Genomic DNA, 20633 nt, shown 5'->3' on the forward strand with positions numbered 1-20633 from the left:
GTTTTTCATGACATTTGAAAGTTGAATGCCTCTAACATCTTCCAAGTTCTCATTCTCTACTTGTGAACCCTTGGTTTCATCAAATTCAACATCATGAACTTCCTCAAGAGTACCACTATCCAAATTCCAAACTCTATATGCTTTGCTTGTAGTGGAATAACCAAGTAGGAATCCTTCATCACATTTCTTGTCAAATTTACCCAATCTAGTGCCTTTCTTCAAGATATAACATTTGCAACCAAAGACCTAGAAATATGCAATGTTGGGCTTTCTACCATTCAAGAGCTCATATGGTGTCTTCTATTTCAATCGGTGACAATAGAGGCAGTTGCTATAATAGCAAGCCGTGTTAATAGCTTTGGCCCAAAAAGATTGATTCACATTGTACTCACTAAGCATAGACCTTGCCATATCAATGAGTGTTCTATTCTTCCTCTCAACAAGTCCATTTGATTGAGGTGTGTACTTGGCCGAGAATTGATGTCTAATTCCAAATTCATCACACAACTCATCAATTCTAGTATTCTTGAACTTACTACCATTATCACTCCTAACTCTCTTAATGGTTGTTTCAAACTCATTGTGAATGCCTTTGACAAATGATTTGAATGTTCCAAATACATCACTTTTGTCCACTAGAAAGAATACCCATGTGTATCTAGTGTAGTCATCCACTATCACAAAGCCATATTTGTTTCCACCGATACTAGTGTATTGTGTTAGCCCAAACAAATCCATGTGCAATAACTCAAATACTTTGCTAGTGCTCATCATGCTTTTCTTAGGATGGGTGTTTCCAACTTGTTTGTCAGCTTGACAAGAGCTACAAAGCTTATCCTTTTCAAACATATCTTTCAAGCCTTTAACTAAGTCATGCTTAACTAATCTATTTAATTGTTTCATTCCAATATGACCAAGCCTTCTATATCATAACCAACCCATGCTAGACTTAGTGAACAAGCATGTAGATAATTTAGCTTCACTAGCATTGAAATCAACCAAGTATAGATTCTCATATCTAAAGCCTTTGAAGATCAAGTTAGAGCCATCTACACTTATGATCTCAATATCATCTACCCCAAATATGCATTTGAATCTAAGATCACACAATTGAGCCACGGATAGTAAATTGAAATTCAAGCTCTCAACTAGCAACACATTAGATATGCTCATGTCATTTGATATTGCAATCTTACCAAGCCCTTTAACCTTACCTTTGCCATTGTCACCAAATGTGATACTTTTATAACTATCGTTGCCATTGGTATTGATTGAGTTGAACATTCTTGCATCACCGGTCATGTGTTGAGTGCACCCACTATCAAGAACCCAATGTCTTCCTTCGGCTTTATAATTTATCTACAAAAGAAGATCAATTCCTTTTAGGTACCCAAACTTGCTTAGGTCCTTGAAGGTTAGTCACTAAGCTCTTTGGTACCCAAATGACTTTCTTCTTTGAGCCCATCCATGGTTTACCAATGAACTTAGCCTTCACACCATTTGTACCCTAGTAAGCACATAGAAAGAATCAAGCTTAATGGAGGATACATTAGCATGTGACTTCTTGTTCATGCACTTTTGCTCTACATGACCAACTTGCTTGCAATTAGTGTAAAACCGACCATTGTTCTTCACAAAACTAGTCTTGTGAGGAGCAAAGACCGCCTTGCCTTTCTTGGGGGTATAGCCCAATCTCTCTTTGTAGAGAGAAGCTCTTTGGCTACCCAAACATATAAGCAAGCGGTCCTCATCACCATAGGCCTTAGCCAAAGTGTGAGTGAGCTTATTAACCTCCTTCTTAAGATTCTCATTCTCAACCATTAATGAGGTATCACAAGTGAGACCATCACTACTAGATGAGGTGGAAGTAGAAGTACTACAAGAAGGGTTAGTGGGAGCAACAATGATAGGCATAGATAGTGATTCATCAATTATATCACAAGTTAAACCTACATTACAAGTTTCAACATGCTTCTTTTTGTTTTGCTCATCAAGTAAAGAAGAATGAGCATTTTTAAGATTTTTGTGAGCTTTGCCAAGCTTCTCATTGGCTTCCTCTAGCCTCTCATGAGATGTATTGAGCTCATCAAAGGCTTGCTTAAGGGCTTTTAGTTCCTTATGTAAGCTTTTGTATTGTCTTCTCTTGATGTCAAAGTGTTCTCTAGCATCTTCTAGCATGTCAAATAGTTTATCTTTAGTAGGTTCGTCATCATCACTATCACTATCATGGTTATTTTCATTTTCATTTTCATCATCATGTTCTTCATCGCTTTCATCATCACTAGTTTATACCTTAGTGGCCTTAGCCATGAAGCATGATGAAGATTCGAAGTGAAAAGGCTTCTCATTGATAGCAATGCTTGCAAGAACCTTCTTCTTGGTAGTCTTGTTATCATCACTATCATCATCATCATCACTTGAGGAAGCATCACTATCCCATGTGACTACATATGAACCACCCTTCTTCTTCTTGAAGGCCATCTTGTCCTTCTTCTCTTTCTTTTCCTTTTTGTCCTTCTTCTTGTTCTTCTTGTTATCATCATCATTATCGCTATTGTATGGACATTGAGAAACAAGATGATCTTTGCTTCCACATTTGAAGCACCTTCTTGACTCTTCTTTGTTCTTAGATGAAGACTTCTTTCTTCTAGCACGGTAACCCTTCTTCACCATGAACTTGCCAAATCTCTTAACAAAGAGAGACATCTTCTTGTCATCATCATCCCATGAATCATCTTCTTCACTAGATGTTTCTTGCTTAGCTTTGCTCTTGGATGATGTGGCCTTGAATGCCACGCTCTTCTTCTTTGCATCCTTCTTCTCTTCTTTCTTCTCCTTCTTTTCTTCCTTCTCATCATCATCTCTATATGTATCATCGATCATGATATCTCCCAACACTTGGTTTGGTGTCATGATGTCCAAACCACTCCTTACTAGAATAGTGACCAATGTGCCAAATCTTGAAGGTAAGCATCTCAAGAACTTGTGGGAGAAGTCCTTGTCCTTCACCTCTTCTCCAAGTGTTTTGAGATCATTGATAAGCACTTAAAGCCTATGAAACATCTCCGGCACACTCTCATCCTCCTTTATCTTGAAGCTTGCAAACTTTTCTTTGAGAATGTAAGCCTTTGCACCCTTCATGGCTTGAGTGCCCTCAAATGATTCTTTCAACTTTTTCCATGCCTCATGAGCTATCTCAATATTCTTGATTTGCTCAAATGTTCTCTCATTAATTGCATCATGAATAGCACTTAGAGCAATATCATTATTTTGGAGAAACACTTCTTCGGCCGCGGTGGGATTCTCTAGATCTTCAATCTCAATTTTGGTTTCTACCACCTTCCATAATCTTCGATTGATTGACTTGATATGTGTGGTCATCTTTGACTTCCAATACAGATAATTTGTGCCATCAAATTAGGGTGGCTTCTTGGTGTTGTTGATTTGAGCCATTTTTACACCGAAGGTTGTTAAGCCTCAAATCACGGTGACCTTGGCTCTGATACCACTTGAAAGGTCCTAATGGCTAAAGGGAGGTGAATAGCCTAATAAAAAATTCTACAACAACACTTAACAAAATGGTTAGACAATTATGAGGCGGGGTAAGTGTTGCGCTAGCCTACTCAAAATACAAGCCACCTACCATAATTCTAGTTTAGATAGTATCTAGTCACACAATAGCTATGACACTACCCTATGTTAGTGTACTCTCAAAGGCTAACTAAAGAGCCACACCAACCAAGCAAGCAAGCTCTCACAACTAGCTACACTAAAGAGCTTGATAACTAGTTTGTGGTAATGTAAAGAAAGTGATCAAGAAGGTTATACCACCGTATAGATAAAGGAACCAATCAATCACAAGGATGAATAACAATGAAGACCAATCACCTCAGAATCAATAATGAACACAATGATTTTTACCGAGGTTCACTTGCTTGTCGGTAAGCTAGTTCTCGTTGTGGCGATTCACTCACTTGGAGGTTCACGCGCTAATTGGCTTCACACGCCAAATCCTCAATAGGGTGCCGCACAATCAACACAAGATGAGGATCACACAAGCCATGAGCAATGAACTAGAGTATCTTTTGGCTCTCTGCTGGAGAAAGGTCAAGAACCCCTTATAATCACCACGATCGGAGATGGAGACAATCACCGCTCTCCGCTCGACGATCCTCGCTGCTCCAAGCCATCTAGGTGGTGGCAACCACCAAGAGTAACAAGCGAATCCCACAGCAAAACACGAACACCAAGTGTTTCTAGATGCAATCACTCAAGCAATGCACTTGGATTCTCTTCCAATCTCACAAGGATGATGAATCAATGATGGAGATTAGTGGGAGGGCTTTGGCTAAGCACAAGGTTGCTATGTCAATGAAAATGGCCAAAGGTATAAGCTTCAACTGGCCATGGGGCTTAAATAGAAGCCCCCACGAAATAGAGCCGTTGTACCCCTTCACTGGGCACAATGCGGGGTGACCGGACGCTCTGGTCTGATCGACCGGACGCTGGCCCTCAGCGTCCAGTCACGTGATTCACACCACGTGTCCCCTCTCTTTGAATACTGTTTGCACGATCTCAACGGTTGTCAGTTGACCGGACGCAACGCACAAACTGATCGGACGCTCAACCTCCAGTGTCTGGTCGTTTCAAGTAAGGTTCCAGAAATGGATTTCTTCGACCGAACGCGTCCGGTCATGCTTGACCGGACCCTGCTAGCGTCCGGTCACACTATGACTTCTTGCTGTACTGCCCGGCAACACGACCGGACACTAGACCTCAACGTCCAGTCAATCCAAGACCCAGCGTTCGGTCAGAGACCGACACTGGCGTCTTCACTGCCACACTTGACTAGACACACTGGTCCCTCTAAGACCAGCGTCCGGTCACCTTGTGACCAGCGTGACTAAGTCCTTTTTACCTCTAACTTCTTTACCCTTGCTCAAATGTGCCAACCACTAAGTATATCACCTTGTGCACATGTATTAGCATATTTTCACAAACATTTTCAAGGGTGTTAGCAGTCCACTAGATCCTAAATGCATATGTAATGAGTTAGAGCATCTAGTGGCACTTTGATAACCGCATTTCAATACGAGTTTCACCCCTCTTAATAGAACGGCTATCAATCCTAAATGTGATCACACTCTCTAAGTGTCTTGATCACCAAAGCAAAATAGCTCCTATAAATTATACCTTTGCCTTGAGCTTTTTATTTTTCTATTTCTTCTTTCCAAGTCCAAGCACTTGATCATCACCATGGCATCATCATCATGCTATGATCTTCATTTGCTTCACCACTTAGAGTGTGCTACCTATCTCATGATCACTTGATAAACTAGGTTAGCACTTAGGGTTTCATCAATTTACCAAAACCAAACTAGAGCTTTCACTCGGGACAGGCTACCTTTGTGGGTCTCCAGCGGCAGTGGTGTGGAGATTGCATGAGGTTGGGGCGAAAGCTTGGATGGCGACGTCTACGGACGTTGTTCCCTTCTTAGAGGCATCCTTTTCTACCTCTCCTCCTTTCCGTGTTGGATTTTGTAGGTGAAAACCTTCTCTCGTCAGGCTAGCTTGTCGACGCTCTTGGCATCATTTCCTTCCTAAAGGCTTTGCTAGGCTATCCAGTTTCTGTCGTATTCTCTTGTCGTCTGCCATGGCGCTTCTCCAAGGGTGTTGGTGCTTGGCGCTCCAAGTTGTTTTTGCTAGTTGCTTTCTTAGTTGGAGTTGTTCTTAGTTGCTTTAGTGCTTAGCTAGTCGTCGCTTAGTGGAGTTGATAGTTGGGTCGTTTTCGACCAAGTTGGCTCAAGGTTGAGCATGTAGTCGAGTTGGTGGTTTTTGGGCCCGGTTTTCACTTAAAAACTAGGCCGACACTTGTATTTTTATTTTCTTCGTCTAATAGAAATCACGGCAAAACTTTTGTCATCCCTTCTATATTTTTTAAATATAAGAACTTTTTTAAAATGGCACTTTAAACAATTTCATATAAAAAACTTGCCAACTACAAATTCTAAATCTTATCGAGCCATATATTTTTTATGTAAAGTTCATCTTAATCTGACCTATGCAATTATGAATTTGTTTGAACAACTATTAAATTTTGAGGTAGAATAATTCAATTTTAGTTAACTTCTCTATCTCCTACACTCTTGGGAACTACTCCCTCCTTCCAAATTGTTAGGCGTCTTGGCTTTTTAAAATATATTTATTTTTACTATGTACCATGTATGTAGATATAATATATATCTAAGTGCATAGCAAAATATGTATCTAGAAAAGTCAAACATCTTATAACTTAAAATGGAGGGAGTATTAGTTTGAATCACAAGTTTGGTGACAATATACATCTATAGATACTAGAAGAACGTCCCGCGCGTTGCTGCGGGAATCGCTGGTGAAATTATACTACTTATATTTACTAATATGACTAAATAAATATCATAATATATGTTAGTGGATGATTTTTAGCATTCTGGTGTGGAAAACTAAATATATGTTAGTAAATGATGTGGTTTGCAAATGTGAATAGCTTGAATGAAGACATAATGACATGTATTAGTTAGATGTGTCAGTGGATGCTGACGTGGACACTTTGCATGACGAGATAGTTGAATATGCTAGTAGAATGTTCTAGTAGATGCTAATATGAACACTTTGTATGACAAGATAAATTGCTAGTGGGGTTTATCTTTACAAGAGATATAGACACTATAAATGTGTGTCATTTCATTTTATTTGTAAACTCCTAAGTACGCTTTTCTAGGTAATTTTCACAATTCTACTAAGAATGTGGTTTGGACTAAATATTTTTCTGTTCATTGTAGCCTAACAAATAAGTTATACTCCCTCTCTCCTTAGAGAACGTTGTAGAAATTGTCACGGAGAGCAATGCTCAAGCAAGAAGACCCTAACACCCCTCACGGGAATATGGCAGGTGACGGTGACGTGCTGCAGAACGGAGTTCGAGAGCACACTTTGGTTGGGAAATACTTTTCTATTCAATTCTCCACACTGTAGAGGCCATCAGTACACCGTTTTTTTTTTTGCTTTTTAATCCAATCTTCAAGCGAGTGGACGACAGGATCTGATTGTTTGATGGTAAGTTGGCTATGATTAGACTGATATATTGGGCTATAACGTCAAGTATTGTGAGACAATTTTTAGATCATACAACGACATTGTTTCCCAAAACCATGTAGGTAAAGTAATTATTACTTTGCTGGTTTCAAAAGTACACTAAGAATCACTCAACAACCGTACAACGTGTTTTTGTCCGAAAAACTAATGCAGAATTATGCTCTAGCTCAAAGTTGTATTTAAAATTAGATGTCGTATTAGTTTTGTTCTATGTTAATCATTTTTATCTTTAACCATAATATATTAAAAAAATATATGTTAACAGTATAGGATTTATATTTTTAGATTCACTATAAAAAATATTTTTTGATAGTATATAATTCACATGTCAAGACTTGAGAATAAGGTTGAATAGAACGGGACAATCCATTGTTGCAGGGATGGGATATTGGGATCATTCATATTAGCTATTTGGTTGTGAGGATAAGATGAGCCAATTTTTTGTTTAGTTAGATGAGATAAGATTAATTAATTATTTAACCTCGATAGTAATATTAATGATATATTAATCAATGAACAGTCAACACTAATCTTAACGTGACAATTACTAATTTATAATAAGTTTGTTTGAATATTTAAATAATATTTTTCAGAAATCACTTTTATATTTTTAATAAAGTCAAATTGATATTTTAAACTACCGTGAAAGTCCGACTTATCTTTCTCATTACTAACGTGACGTCACATAGAACGACTGACATGAGACACATCAATCAAAACTTCAAAACGCTCGGAGAGGTCAGATGAGTCTTTTCTATATATATATATATATATATATATATATATATATATATATATATAGAACTACTATTCTGTAGCTGGCCATAGAATAACTTATTCTGTAGCCACTTTGAGTTACGATAATTACTATGTTAATTTACAGTAACTCCTTACTAAGTGGTTTACTATAACGTTATGGTAAATATTCTCATGTGTTATAGTAACCCAACTATTGTAAATATGTATTGACATTATGGTAAATTAGTATATAAAATTATGGTAAATAGAGGTGGCTACAGAATAACTTATTTTGTAGCCGGCTGCTGAATAGCCTCTCCCTATATATATATATATATATATATATATATAATGCCATATTTATTTTGCTGAAATTTGGCTTATGCTAATTTGTTAAAAAGTACTGCTACAGTAGTTCAAGCGAACAGGGTTGACTTCAGCGGTGGATCTAGGATTTGAACCCAGGGTATGCCGTCCAAATTTTTTCATATATAATTCAATAAAATCATTTCTCAATTTGGTAATAATTATAAAATTAAACGTAATTTGATATACACACACTAAATTACATGATAAGTATTAAATTGAAAGACATAAATTATAATATAAATAGTTCAAACGTCATATTAACAGTTCTAAATATAAACATAAAAGAGAGTATGTAAGAGACTTATCATACTGCTTATCTGACTTTTTAAACCGTTTTCTAAGGGATGTGAATGTTTCGATTATATTATCTTTATTCACTTAAAAATGCCTCTTAACAAATTCTTAATTTTGCTTTCACTAAAGCATTGTAGAAAATGCCCTATCAACAATTGTCGTTGTCGAGTAATATCAATAGACGTTATGTTTATACATAAAAATTAAAAGAGAAGAGACAAAAGCAGAGATAGAATACCTCGGTAGCTAGCAGTCGAGCTCTATGCCTAGCACGTTAGTCGCGCACGCAGAGCCGAGCTGACCAGCAGCGAAGTAGCTGGGGCGTCTAACCATCTTAATCATGATTAGTGGCGACGTCGTGTCCTCATAGCCTCGCCTGAGCACGTGTGCGGCTTCGTTGATCAGAGACGGCGGCGATCTGAGACCTAACGGCATTGGATCGATGGACTCCTACCCTATAGTCCTGTCGTGTGGGGTCCTTCCAAGTGACGTCGTGTGGCCGTAGGCTCATAGCTGGTATAGGCCGTGTCACTGGGTGAGGTCGTGGGCCTCGAAAGTAAAAAGGCCTCACGCCGCACGACGCAACCTCAATTAGTTATTTTGTAAGTTTTTCTGTTTTATTACAAATAAATACACATGTATATATACTCTATACATACTAGACCTGCAGGGTATGCCAGTGCATACCTAACATACCCTGTAGATCCGCCCTAGTTGACTTATGCAATAGCTGAGGAAAAGGCCTCACGCTGCAACGTCAGTTAGTTATTTTACAAGTTTATCCATTTTATTACAAATAAATATACATGTATATATACTCTATACATGCTAGACCTGCTAGATATGCTAGTGCATACCTGGCATACCATGTAGATCCGCCCTGGTTGACTTATGCAATAGTTGAGGGATCTCCCTCTCTTTTTTTTTTCTTTTCTCCTCTTGAGCGATCCCGTACTAGGGCATCCATCCCACCACGCGCCCCGGTCTCTGATCTTTCCTTGACCCCGCTGAGCGCCTAGCGCCGCCGACCGTGTCAACCGCTGGGGGAGACCCGGATTGGTGAGGATGGCCTCCGCCAGGATACGTGGGGAGAGATGCAAACGCGTCAGCAAGTACAATTCCACAAAAACGAGGTCGAGGAGGAAGAGGATTTCGAGGAAGCGACACTCGCAGGAAGGTGCTTCCTAATCCTTACTTTTGTTGAATCTCGTTTGCTTCGTTTTTCATGGATCTGTTGTAGTCTGTAGACCTACCCAATTACCCATCTTCAGCACTTGATTGTGGTGCATATCATCATTCAACAGTCAGAACTCTATCTGGCTCTTTCGTGCCGTCGTGCGCCCATCTTCAGTACTACTGTATATTCCTCGAAGGCACGTGCAATAACATATATCTCTAGTTTTTGCAAGTTAGCATCTACCGGCTTAATTCTTTAAATCTAGTTTGTTTTCTATATTTAATGTATGCGTCTTTGAAGTAAACCCAGATCATAGCACTTCATTTTGTTTCGTTAGTTGTTATTCCAGTGCTCCTTGTGAGCCCTGCAGAAAACAGTTCACTTAAATGATAGATAAAATAAGCAAAATACCAACAAGGGTTTTATTTAGTCTGAAGCAAACTGAGTATGCAGATACTAAAAAATCCAGTGAACAGAAATTTGATACTACTAGATGACCACAAACAGAAAATTACACGATGCATAATGTTTTCCTTCACTTTGTGTGCTTTGGACTATCCCACATGGTAATTATTTTTCTTAATTAATTAACATGTAGACACATTGATTGCGACGAAATAAAACACATATGCCGGCGTTTGTTCTTGCTGACAGCAGAGGTGGAAGTATGGAACCTTGGCATGATTCGGTTTAGTATCATGGCCTACCCAAGGACCCTCAGAGCAAGACATCTGTTACATCTGCGGAGATGACGGTGACGACCACATGGAGCACTTCTGCCCTTTCAACTACATCTTTGGGCGGTATTTCGGTGATACCTGCAGAGGAGAATGCCCTCTCGGAGAACACAGAATAACCTCCAGGGATCATCGCAAGTTCCTGCGGCGTTTCATACGCGTGAGCAACGTGCCGCCGGGCTTCAGGGTGTGGGAGCTCGAGAACCTCTTCAGCCCGTTCGGGCCGCTGCTGATGTGGCATGTTCCCAGGTTCAGGAATGACATTTGTGGCTGCAAGAGTGAAGTCCGCATGAACTTCGGCGTTGTCGTCTTCAAGAGACGTGAGGATGGGGAGAGGGCCATCGACGAGCTCAATGGCGCTGAGGCCGGTGGCCTGAAGCTGCGAGTTGATTGGGTTTACCCTTCTTGTCTGTAGTACACTTGGTATTCAAACTTCTCTGACCTCAAATTGAGATTTTTGCAGGTAGCAAGCAGTTAGAGCAAGTCAGTAAGTTGTCTTAAGACATGGTGTCCATTATGTTAAGGGACTGCACTGGTGTTTGCCCTGTGAATAACATGTCTCAAACGCTGTTAGATGGGATGAAGCCAGCGGCGGAGGCAGGAATAATTTTTAGGTATGGCGGGGTTTTATAAAATTCAAACATTGTACATTGAAACTATATAACGATCCGCTAACATATTAAACATGTATTCTGCTGGACAGATTAGTCTCCTCCGTTCAGTTTGCTAATTGTGGCCCATCAACATTAAGCCCACCAACCCAGCCACCGGAACCCACAGAACAGCATGCATCAGCATATACCATGTATGTATTTTATAGGGATTTTAGGTATGGCGGCGGCCAAAACCTTGCCAGATACCAGTCCTGAGTTTGTTCTTCCGAGTTGTTAGTTAGGGCCTGTTTGGATTCCTCGCCATCCTTGGGCTTTTAAAATAGAAGGCTAAAGATTAGCCTCTTGGGGTGTTTGCCTGGCTAAAAGATAGTCAGCCCCTTTTACCCACCTTGAAGGGGCTAATGGGAATGGAGGGCTAAAGATTAGCGTCCCGCTTTGGCCCTCCTGTTTGGACCTCAAGGGCTAAAAGGAGAGAGTTAATTTTTAACCTCTTGTATCCAAACAGGTCTTTATTAGAGTTATTTCCTTGGTACCTTACTTTGAGTTTCCAAATCAGTCTGTGGCAAGAACACGAATGCACGCAACAGATAATTTGGAACAAAATGCATACAAGCAAGATAGTTGTATTTTACTCTCAACTGTACACATCAAGCGAGTAACAATTATTATTATTTATTAGTAGTAAGTTACATTTCTCAAGCCACAATGAGGCTACTGGTTCTGGTTTTGGCCTTCACTTATCGACTGGCTTACCTTTCTCCCTCAGCTTGGACACAGCTTCCTTCATGGCCTCCTTCCTCTTCCTGCTGGCAAGCACCTTAGCCTGCACACCGCTAACATTCGGGTCTTTCTTCTCTTCTGCTGGCCCTGGTGGTGGAGGCCGCCTCTTCGAAGCAGCACCGGCGATGTCTGGGCCCAGCATGGTGCCAGCAGCAGCAGCGACCAAGCCGCATAGAAGTGCCCTAGAACAGCAAAGCGATACATCAAACTTTGTTTGGCTAGTTACACACGCGATCCAGGGGAGAAGAGGAACTGAGTATGTGATCGATATATACCTCCTGCTGTCGAATTTGGCCCCAAAAGCGAAGTTATTGCTGCTGCTCTCCGGAGCAGGAGGTTTCGGAAAAATCTTCAGAATGGTGATTGTGCTTTGTGATGCTGAGAGTGAGAGGGGAGGCATGGGAGGCGCCATTGCCGCTCTGGTGCTTGGTACCTCCAGAAACAGAAACGAGGAGAATGGATGCTTCCTGCAGGTGAGAACAAGAAAAGTGATAGATACGGCCCCACAAAAGGTGTTATGTCACCTTCCCATTGGTTGCAAAAGCTTCAGGCAAGATAAGGCACGAGGAACCATATACATATTCTTTCAGTATATGCCAACCCTGCCAAGGAGGCAAGGAGCGATGCTTTTCTCAGTTTAGTTCAACCCATTATTACTTTGCTTGAGGTTAAGAACGCTCCATTTTAGCTCAGACCCCCAGTTGTTTCAGTGCTGCATACTCCTAGTCTCTTACGCAGGTATAGGGGTAAACTCCTGTGTACGACAAGCGAATGTAGTCTACAGGCTACAGGGTAAATATGAAAAAAAGAGTGCTAATTTAACCGCTTTGAGGTTACTTTGTCACAGTTGTCACTACTTAAATACTGTAATTGTAGCATCTGTTCGTTTTTTTCCCTACAGAAGTAAGGCCTGGTTTAGTTTCGGGGTGTAAAGTTTTGGCGTGTCACATCAGATGTTACATGTGGTGTCGCTCGGGGTATTCGGATACTAATAAAAAAACAAATTACATAATCCATCAGTAAACCACGAGACGAATTTATTAAGCCTAATTAATCCGTCATTAGCACATGCGGTACTGTAGCACTTTATTGTCAAATCATGGACTAATTAGACTTAAAAGATTCGTCTCGCAAATTAGTCGCAGTCTGTGCAATTAGTTATCTTTTGTCTATATTTAATACTCTATTCATGTGTCCAAACATTCGATGTGACAGAGTGTCAAATTTTGACGTGGAACTAAACAAGGGATAAGTAGATATACTTAAAACTGTACAATCACTATAAAGTACTATGTCTCAAGACGTCGGGTTCATAAAACGCGGGGTCCCTCGAGGACCGGCTTCTACGCCAAGGCTCGGCCCAAGAGTCTAAAACGACAGGCCGGAAGGACGGCCTAGTCACCGACCGGAAGGTCTGGCCGAAGAGGAACAACGCCCGCTCGTCATCTACTTTGGCCCACCTCTCCGACCGGAGCGTTCGCTTCGACTCCAGCCGCCTTCGGACGGCCTGGCCCAAAACACTACTTTTGACTCCGACCCCGCGTCTCCGACCCGGGTTCGCAGGAACCCCGCTCACCGCTTTTCTCCGACCGGCGCACTCAGAGCTGATTGGAGTCATCCGACTGGGATGCTCGCTCGGTAGGAACCAGAAGACGTGCGGAGAAAAGCAAGGCAAGGCTCGCAAGTCAAAACCACTGTACCATGGACCATACCCTGCACGGAACAGTACTCTACAGCCACCCTGACACAAACAGTATTGTAGGCGCCGACATCTCCCTCTACAGTATTGTAGGGACCACTAAAACTCCCATACGATAAGCCCCCACGTGTCTCTAGGCATCGATAGCGGTATGGGCGCTAGGATTTACCGTACCGGGTGAACATAGCGAGACCCCTCACATGCCTCTAGGCATCAAACAGTATTTGCAAGTACTGACGTCTACCATCTCTGAAAAAGGCAGCACAACCTCCCGCATGCATCTGACATTCTACAGTGACATCAACAGTGTTGTAGGCGTCTACCATTATCTTGTACCCGCCGGCGTGGGCAACAAGGCTCGGTAGGCGTTGGCAACAAGGCTCGATAGCATACGTACCCTCACCCTCTCACTTGTAAAGCCATCTCCTTTATCTATAAAAGGGGACGCGCCTCCTCCAACAAAGGGAGGGCCCATCTTGAAGATAACAAACACCGATCAAGTTCACTAGCTCACGACCACAGAACTGCCGGGTTCGGACTCTAAGCACACGCTTGAACACTTAGCTCATAGCATAGCTCCTGTCGCTCTTGGCCCTTCCGACCGGAGCCGATCGGACCTCCTGTACACCCCTTCTTCCTCCTTCTCGTTTGTAACCCCACTGCAAACTTCGAGCACCTAAGCTCAGGAATAAAGTCACTGACCGACCCAAACTGGACGTAGGGCACGTTGCCTGAACCAGTATAAATCCTGTGTCATTGAGTACTAGGCCACCTCCTATCACAACGTATGACAAAACTACAAATATTCATTAGTTGGCCACTTTCTGCACCGACAGTTGGCACCGTCCGTGGGGAAGACGCTATACATCCAACACTTTTTGGTCATCGGATGGCCCACTTTTCCGTCACCCTCGCTGTGGCAGGCTCGGGCGATACGATTCGCTTCGGCTCATAGGAGTTTCCCGTACTCTTACCCGCTGGGATGCGGGTTCCACCCGTCTTTGAGCCATCCTAGACCTTCCTCTTCGGAAGCCTGAACTTCGTTGCCGACCGGCTCAGCGTGCTACATCTCCGAGAGGAGGCTCACGTCTCAGCACCCATTGGAGGAGCGCCCTCCATCAACTCCGGGACGCATGGCTTCGACGATGTGGCATCTGCGCTTCTTTCCGAGCAAACTCTCTGCTCGAACCCCGCTGTGAGTAATGCACACGCTGTTATTTACTTACTATTCTCTATCTTCCGTCGATTACCCGGAGGAACCCCGTTGTCCTCGACACAACCACCGTACGACCGGTACCCCTACGACCTCGCGTCTTCCATGGATGCATACGCCTAGGGGCTCCGAAGGATGCCAGCACCGCCCCCTCTCGCATCCAAATTTGTGGGAATGGTGAGCTATGCTCCCACCTGTTTCCTCGACCTCATGGATGATGATAGCGGAGTGATGGCTCCAGCATCGGCGACATGGCGCCTAGCCACCGTCCATCCTAGGAGTGCGCCATGGCGGACGCTCCGGGACACCGCCGATGGAAGCAGAGTCCTCATAGACTCATAGCTCACCGCACTCTCATACGAAGACCCCTGAGCTCACACGAGAGCACGGTGAGGCACTACGACAACAGTGGCTACACCAGCCACCAACTGCACCGGCACGCCCAGTGCATCGCACTGCGCCCGCACGCATAGACTGGCAAGCGACGCCTGAGGGCGCACCTGTCGGGTCCAGCACAACACCATGGATAGGGGAACCGATTGCCCGCAGTTCGCTTGAGCCGGTCAGAACATCGCTGCCGCGGTGATGCTTCTGCGTGGCTTGTCCGAGCCAAACGACCCTCGTGAACAGGCAATCCACCGGAACCTCCGGGCACTAGTGGAGACCACCGCCGTTCAACAAGCGGAGTGCTCCATATTATGACGCCGACTCATGTCCTCGCTCTCTGCCAGGGGAACAAGGACGCGGCAGATGGGTCGCTCCACCCAATCGCCGCTACAATCGCCGAGTGCGGCACAGGAGGCCACACTAGCACCCCGTCTTGACTCAGCGACTGCTCCACACCGACCGCCTGTATTCGCATGGCTCGAACCGAACCGAGACACACGCAGCAGCGACCAGAGTCCCAGCCCTAATGGCCTAGGACCACGGACCTCTGTCCAAAACCCCCAACAAACGTCGCTCCCGCCGTGCTCCGACGGAGGCTGGGGCAAGGGCAAGGGCAAGCGCCAGGATCAGGATGAAGGCCCCTCCACACAGAGGGGGAAAAAGAATAGAAAGAATCGCCGCCGATCGGCCAACTCCATGTTGATCGCCACGGCTGATCATGCGGGCATACAGCCCTAGTAGGGCCCTTCTGGCCACTTCCACGAGCTCATGGAAAGCCCATGCACCAACCACGACTACCCTGTAAAACACCTCTACAAGGACTGCCAGCTCCTCAAGCACCTCCTACGGCAGACCGGCAGGCCAAAGGAAGAAAAAGGCAAGGAAGAAGCAACCAAGAAAGGGGGCATAGCGGGCCAGGATCTGGATGACTGAAGGATGAAGTGATCCGACTGAGCATGTACCGACCAAAGGACGACAACGACTCCCATCTCTCCGAACGACTGGAACAACTATGTCATTTTTTCCTAAAGCTTCAATCTTACCATTGCTTACTTAGTATATGCTCTTGTAAAAGCACCCCGACATGAACACTTTTTGGCCCGGGGCGCTCGGGGGCTCCACTAGGGTACACTACTATCATTATGCTTAATGACTACCTCCTTGTTTTGTTTACATATGGTGAAATTCCTTCATACCCAACCAATGGGATAGTCTGTTCCTTAGTTTTGCTTTACGCAGCTTTGCTTTAAAAACATTCCAACCGATCGCACCCCGCCTTTCCCTACGGTTACGAGCAGCCGAGCCTCGTGGGCCATGCCCCGAGCTCCCAAGATCATGACCTACAGGACAAACGGGTAGGTATGAGAAAGAAAGAATAAAAAAGCAAAATTATGTTAAGGAAAAACTTAGGAACGAAAGGGAACAGGCTCCCCCGAACAGAGCAATTCCATCACAGAAAACAAAACCGATGGTAGTCATTAAGAACATAGTAATGTTTACATGGGGGCTCCCCCACAAACTTAAACTTCTACCCTCACTAAATTACTTATATTTTGCAAGCTATTGGACTGGCCTGACGGCATCTGCTATCGGAGCGACCGACGAGGGCGCGGACTGCTCACTCCTCGGTGGAACGACATTTGGCTTGGTCGGGGCTAGGGCGACGTTCACCTTCGACCTAGGCTCCACGCCGTCTGTAGCCTGGGAAGCATCCTCCCCATGCATGCTTCTGGCCATGTCTTCATGATGGACGTCCATCACCCACTAGGTAGAGACTTGCTCCACCACCGACCTTGCGTGCGGCAACAAGCTCTCCCTGATCGATTAGATGTCCTCCATGCTCAAGCCTTTGGCATACCCACTGTAGATTGCAGCGAAGTCTAGGTTTGGATGGTGCATCGCCACCGAAGTCAACACCCCCGATGCTCCGTAGAATAACCCGCTCCTAATAAGGACCCAAACCGCATCCAGGACCTCCGCCAGCTGGACCGCAGGCGCGCTATTACTGGGCGCCGACCCAAAGACATATGAGATGACAAGCTGGGCAACGTTGCGGATCTGGTCAAGATCCCCCTTGAGAGCACGTCGCTCTTCATGGGACTTGGCCAGTTCCTCCGTATTCCGGCCGAGGGTCGCCTTGATTGTCTCTAGGTTCTGCTCTAGCATCTTCACCTTTCCACCCAGCTCTGAGAGAAGAGTGACATGCTTAGAAATAGGCTAAGGGAAAAAACCAACAACGAAGAATAGAAAAGGCACGTACCGACGTGGAAGTTCTCAAGGATGGAGAGATCCTCTACCTACTGGGCCACCTGCTTGTGCAGCCGGGCACTCATGTCCTCTGTCCCCATCACTCGGCCTCAGAGCGCGAGAACCTCCTGGTCCGCCTCCGACCAAGCCTTCCGGTCCGCCTCCAGGGCCTTCCGTGCTGACTCTAGGGCGTTCTGTGCCGACACCAAAGCTGCCTACTCTGGCTCAAGGGTCGCCAAGGACTCTCACAACGCCGCCTCGGTGTTCGCTAGGAATGTCCGCAACCCCACCTCGGTCTCCACCTAACGGGCCTTCATCGCCTCGAGCCCTTGCTCGGTGGTAGTCGCCCACTCGGCTGCACGCTGCCCCTCCGCCCGTGCCACAGTCACCTCGGCCGCCTAGACCTAGGACTCGCGATGGGCGGACGCTAGCTGACGCTCGAGCTTGGCCATTTGGGTGTGCTTCATTCGGAGAAAGCGGGACTTGCGGGACAACGTCCCCTTCAGTCTCTACAAAAAACAAACATGCTAAGGCAACCAACAAAAGATTGAGAGGTCAAAGACAAGTCCGCAAAACTCACCTCCACAGGAAGCTGCAGGTCAACCTCAATCAATTGCTGAGCGGACTTAACCTACTCCTAGGCGTCTTCAAGCTTCACGTACAGATTGGCGAGTTCAGACACCACGGCATGCCCCTACTCCCCGAGGATGTCCCAGAGCTGACACTCCTAGGAATCTTGGAGGATGAACCACACCTTCGTTGAGTCCTCAGGGCAGGGCCACTCTAGGTCATCCTTCGGCAGCCCACCAGATGGCCTCGCCTCCGACCGGACAACCGCCAGCTCTCACGACGACACCAGTGGCTCCGCTGTATCATTCGCCTCGTCATCGGATAGGATATCCACCACCTCGGTTGTGTGGACCACCGCCAGACGTTTTGACTCTGTCCCGATCATGCTCTCCCCCTACGCCTTCGGCTCTGACCACGCGGGTGAGCCGTGCGGCCCTCTACCCGGTGAGGTAGGGGGCTCGGTCCCCCTCTCCTCTTCTACCGCGACTGGTGGAGGAGGGGCCGCAAGGGTTACTTCTGATGTAGCCCCCATCGTCGGCACCGGAATCGCCCCCAACGTCGATGCCGTTGCTGTCACTTTGGCAGCAACCGCCCTTAAAAGGGAAGGGCTCACCACCGCCATCCTGCTCCCCCCGTCGCTCATCGCAACACGCTATAGGGTGGGCCTCCATGCCTCCCGCACGGGAGTTGGGGCGATGCTCAACCCCGTCATCCCCCGGCCACTGGCAGAGGGTGTAGGTAAATCACACTCTAGAGAAAAACTCAATAGCAAAAGATTGAAAAGAAACAAAGTAAAAATGTACCAAGAGGCGAGCGGCATGACTCTAAAACCAAGACCCAGCGTCGATAGGCCTGCAGCGCACGGACCACTCCCGAACTGCGACCCGCGCCCCCTCACTTCGGCGAGGGACGGAGTCATCCCAACCGGCTCTTGCCCGACCTGTGGGTCGCCGTGACTCTTAGCTCGAGACTCCCCGACCGGAGCAGCAGGTGGGACCTCCCCTGGCTATGAGTCACGCATTGGCACCGGTCCTGGCGATGCGTGAGTGCCAGCCCGCTCCTCGGACCACCCAACTCGCTTGGCCGCGTCCCCCATGGGCGGCGACGGGACCAACGACACCGCCAGAGGGTGCGGTGACTGCATCCGCTTTGCCACCTGTTCACCGACGGCATCTGCGCTCGCCATGCGCTTCCTCGGCGCGGAGGCCACCGCGCACCGCGTGGCCTCTTGCTCATCACCGGTGGATGTCGCCACAGGGTCGCGATGCCCCGCTAAGGTCACAATGACCTCCTGACTTCCCTCATCCTCAGAGAAAACCATGTCGTCCACATCCATGGGGTCCTCCGACTTGAGCTCGGCCTCGACGTCGCTCTTCCTCTCCCAGCCTTCACGCGCTGGGCAACCTCCTTCTCCTTCTTGTGCTTCAGGTGGGTGACCTCGGCCTTCTTCTTCCTGGCGTCCGCCGCCTCCTTCTGAGCGGCCTGCTTGGCCACGCCCTCCGAACCCTTGGGAAGGTGCGGCCGGGACTTGTAATTTCCAAGCCCCTGCGAAACATGTGACTCCCAATCAAAAAAGAAAAATACACATAGGAAAAGCAGAGGAAGACATGCGGGCTAAAGAGAAGGGAGCATACTAGGGTGGACACGATCGAGGAGTTGAAAGGCACGGGCCTCCCTTTGACCCTCTCTCTGGGCTTCAGCTGCAGCTCCCGGCCAAGGCGACTCCAGACCTCGTCGTTCGGCAGATCCTCCGGCGACGCGCGATCCGGGTCCGATGGGCCGCTGTACAGCCACATCGTCCGTGTCCTCTCCGCCAACGGTGCGACCCGACGATGGTACAGGGTGTGGAACACCCGCACCCCATTAAGGCCACGCTTTACGAGCTTCCAGAGCTCCTCCTCGATGACCCCCACCTTATGCTTCTCCTTTTTGGCACAACCCCACATCCAACTATCCTGCTTCTTCGACCTCCCACCGGTGAACGCCGAGAATGGCGCTGCCGCCGGATTCCTGATGTAGAACCACTCCCCATGCCACCCCCAGTTGGAGTCGTAGGGGAGGTACATGGGATATGAGTCTCCCACGCCTGGTTTTCTCTGTAAGGCGAAACCCCCCACCGGCACGACCTCGGCTGGGTCCCCCACCATCAAGGCTCTCGGGGAGAAGAGTCACCGGAAGAAATCCGCGTGCAGCTCCATCCCAAGGAAAGCCTCGCAAACGGTGACGAAACCAGCGATGTGCAGCACCCCCATCGGGTTAAGATGCTGCAGCTCCAGACCCCACTCGTTGAGGAGGCCGCGCAGGAACCAGTGCACGGGGTATCCCAGCCCATGCTCGTGGAAGGTACCGAGCACTCTGGCGAAATAGGGAACTCCATCGACGCCGATCGAGTTCGCCTCACCTCCAAGTGACATCACTAAGTTTGTGGAACCTTGGTTTGCTAGCTTTTCCATGTCTTGACATCCTATGGTTGTATAATATAAATATTAAAACTACATGAAACACTAAGTAATGATGATTCTTAAGTTGAAAAACCCGACTAATATATATCGAATTGATGTGAAAAAAAACTAGGAGGGAGCGAGGATACCTTGCTCTTGAAGATCTACGGATCAAATCAAGGTTTCCAAGGTCCAATATGCCGATTCGTGAGGTAGGACGAAGTGAGGAGAGA

The 20633-nt window shown here is 46.2% G+C and overlaps 1 protein-coding gene and 1 pseudogene across 1 annotated transcript; one reads left to right on the top strand and one right to left on the bottom strand.

The window, feature by feature from the left end:
• Positions 1 to 9465: 9465 nt before the first annotated feature.
• On the top strand, positions 9466 to 11360 carry LOC136546604 (uncharacterized; annotated as a pseudogene).
• Positions 11361 to 11651: 291 nt separating this feature from the next.
• Positions 11652 to 12303, bottom strand: LOC136546605 (uncharacterized). The gene is made up of 2 exons (XM_066538574.1): positions 12119 to 12303; positions 11652 to 12025 (listed from the first exon to the last, which is right to left on the bottom strand). The coding sequence occupies exons 1-2, from the start codon at positions 12253 to 12255 to the stop codon at positions 11797 to 11799; spliced, it is 366 nt and encodes a 121-aa protein (XP_066394671.1). The 5' UTR covers positions 12256 to 12303; the 3' UTR covers positions 11652 to 11796.
• Positions 12304 to 20633: the final 8330 nt, after the last annotated feature.

This window comes from Miscanthus floridulus, chromosome 3 (genome assembly GCF_019320115.1).
Source record: "Miscanthus floridulus cultivar M001 chromosome 3, ASM1932011v1, whole genome shotgun sequence".
NCBI lineage: Eukaryota > Viridiplantae > Streptophyta > Magnoliopsida > Poales > Poaceae > Miscanthus > Miscanthus floridulus.

Excerpts from the sequence above, each read along its gene's own strand:
- LOC136546605 (XM_066538574.1), bottom strand. The coding sequence starts at position 12,255 with ATGGCGCCTCCCATGCCTCCCCTCTCACTCTCAGCATCACAAAGCACA. Across the intron at positions 12,026-12,118 it reads GCCAAATTCGACAGCAGGAG|GGCACTTCTATGCGGCTTGG; the intron begins GTATATATCGAT and ends TTGCTGTTCTAG.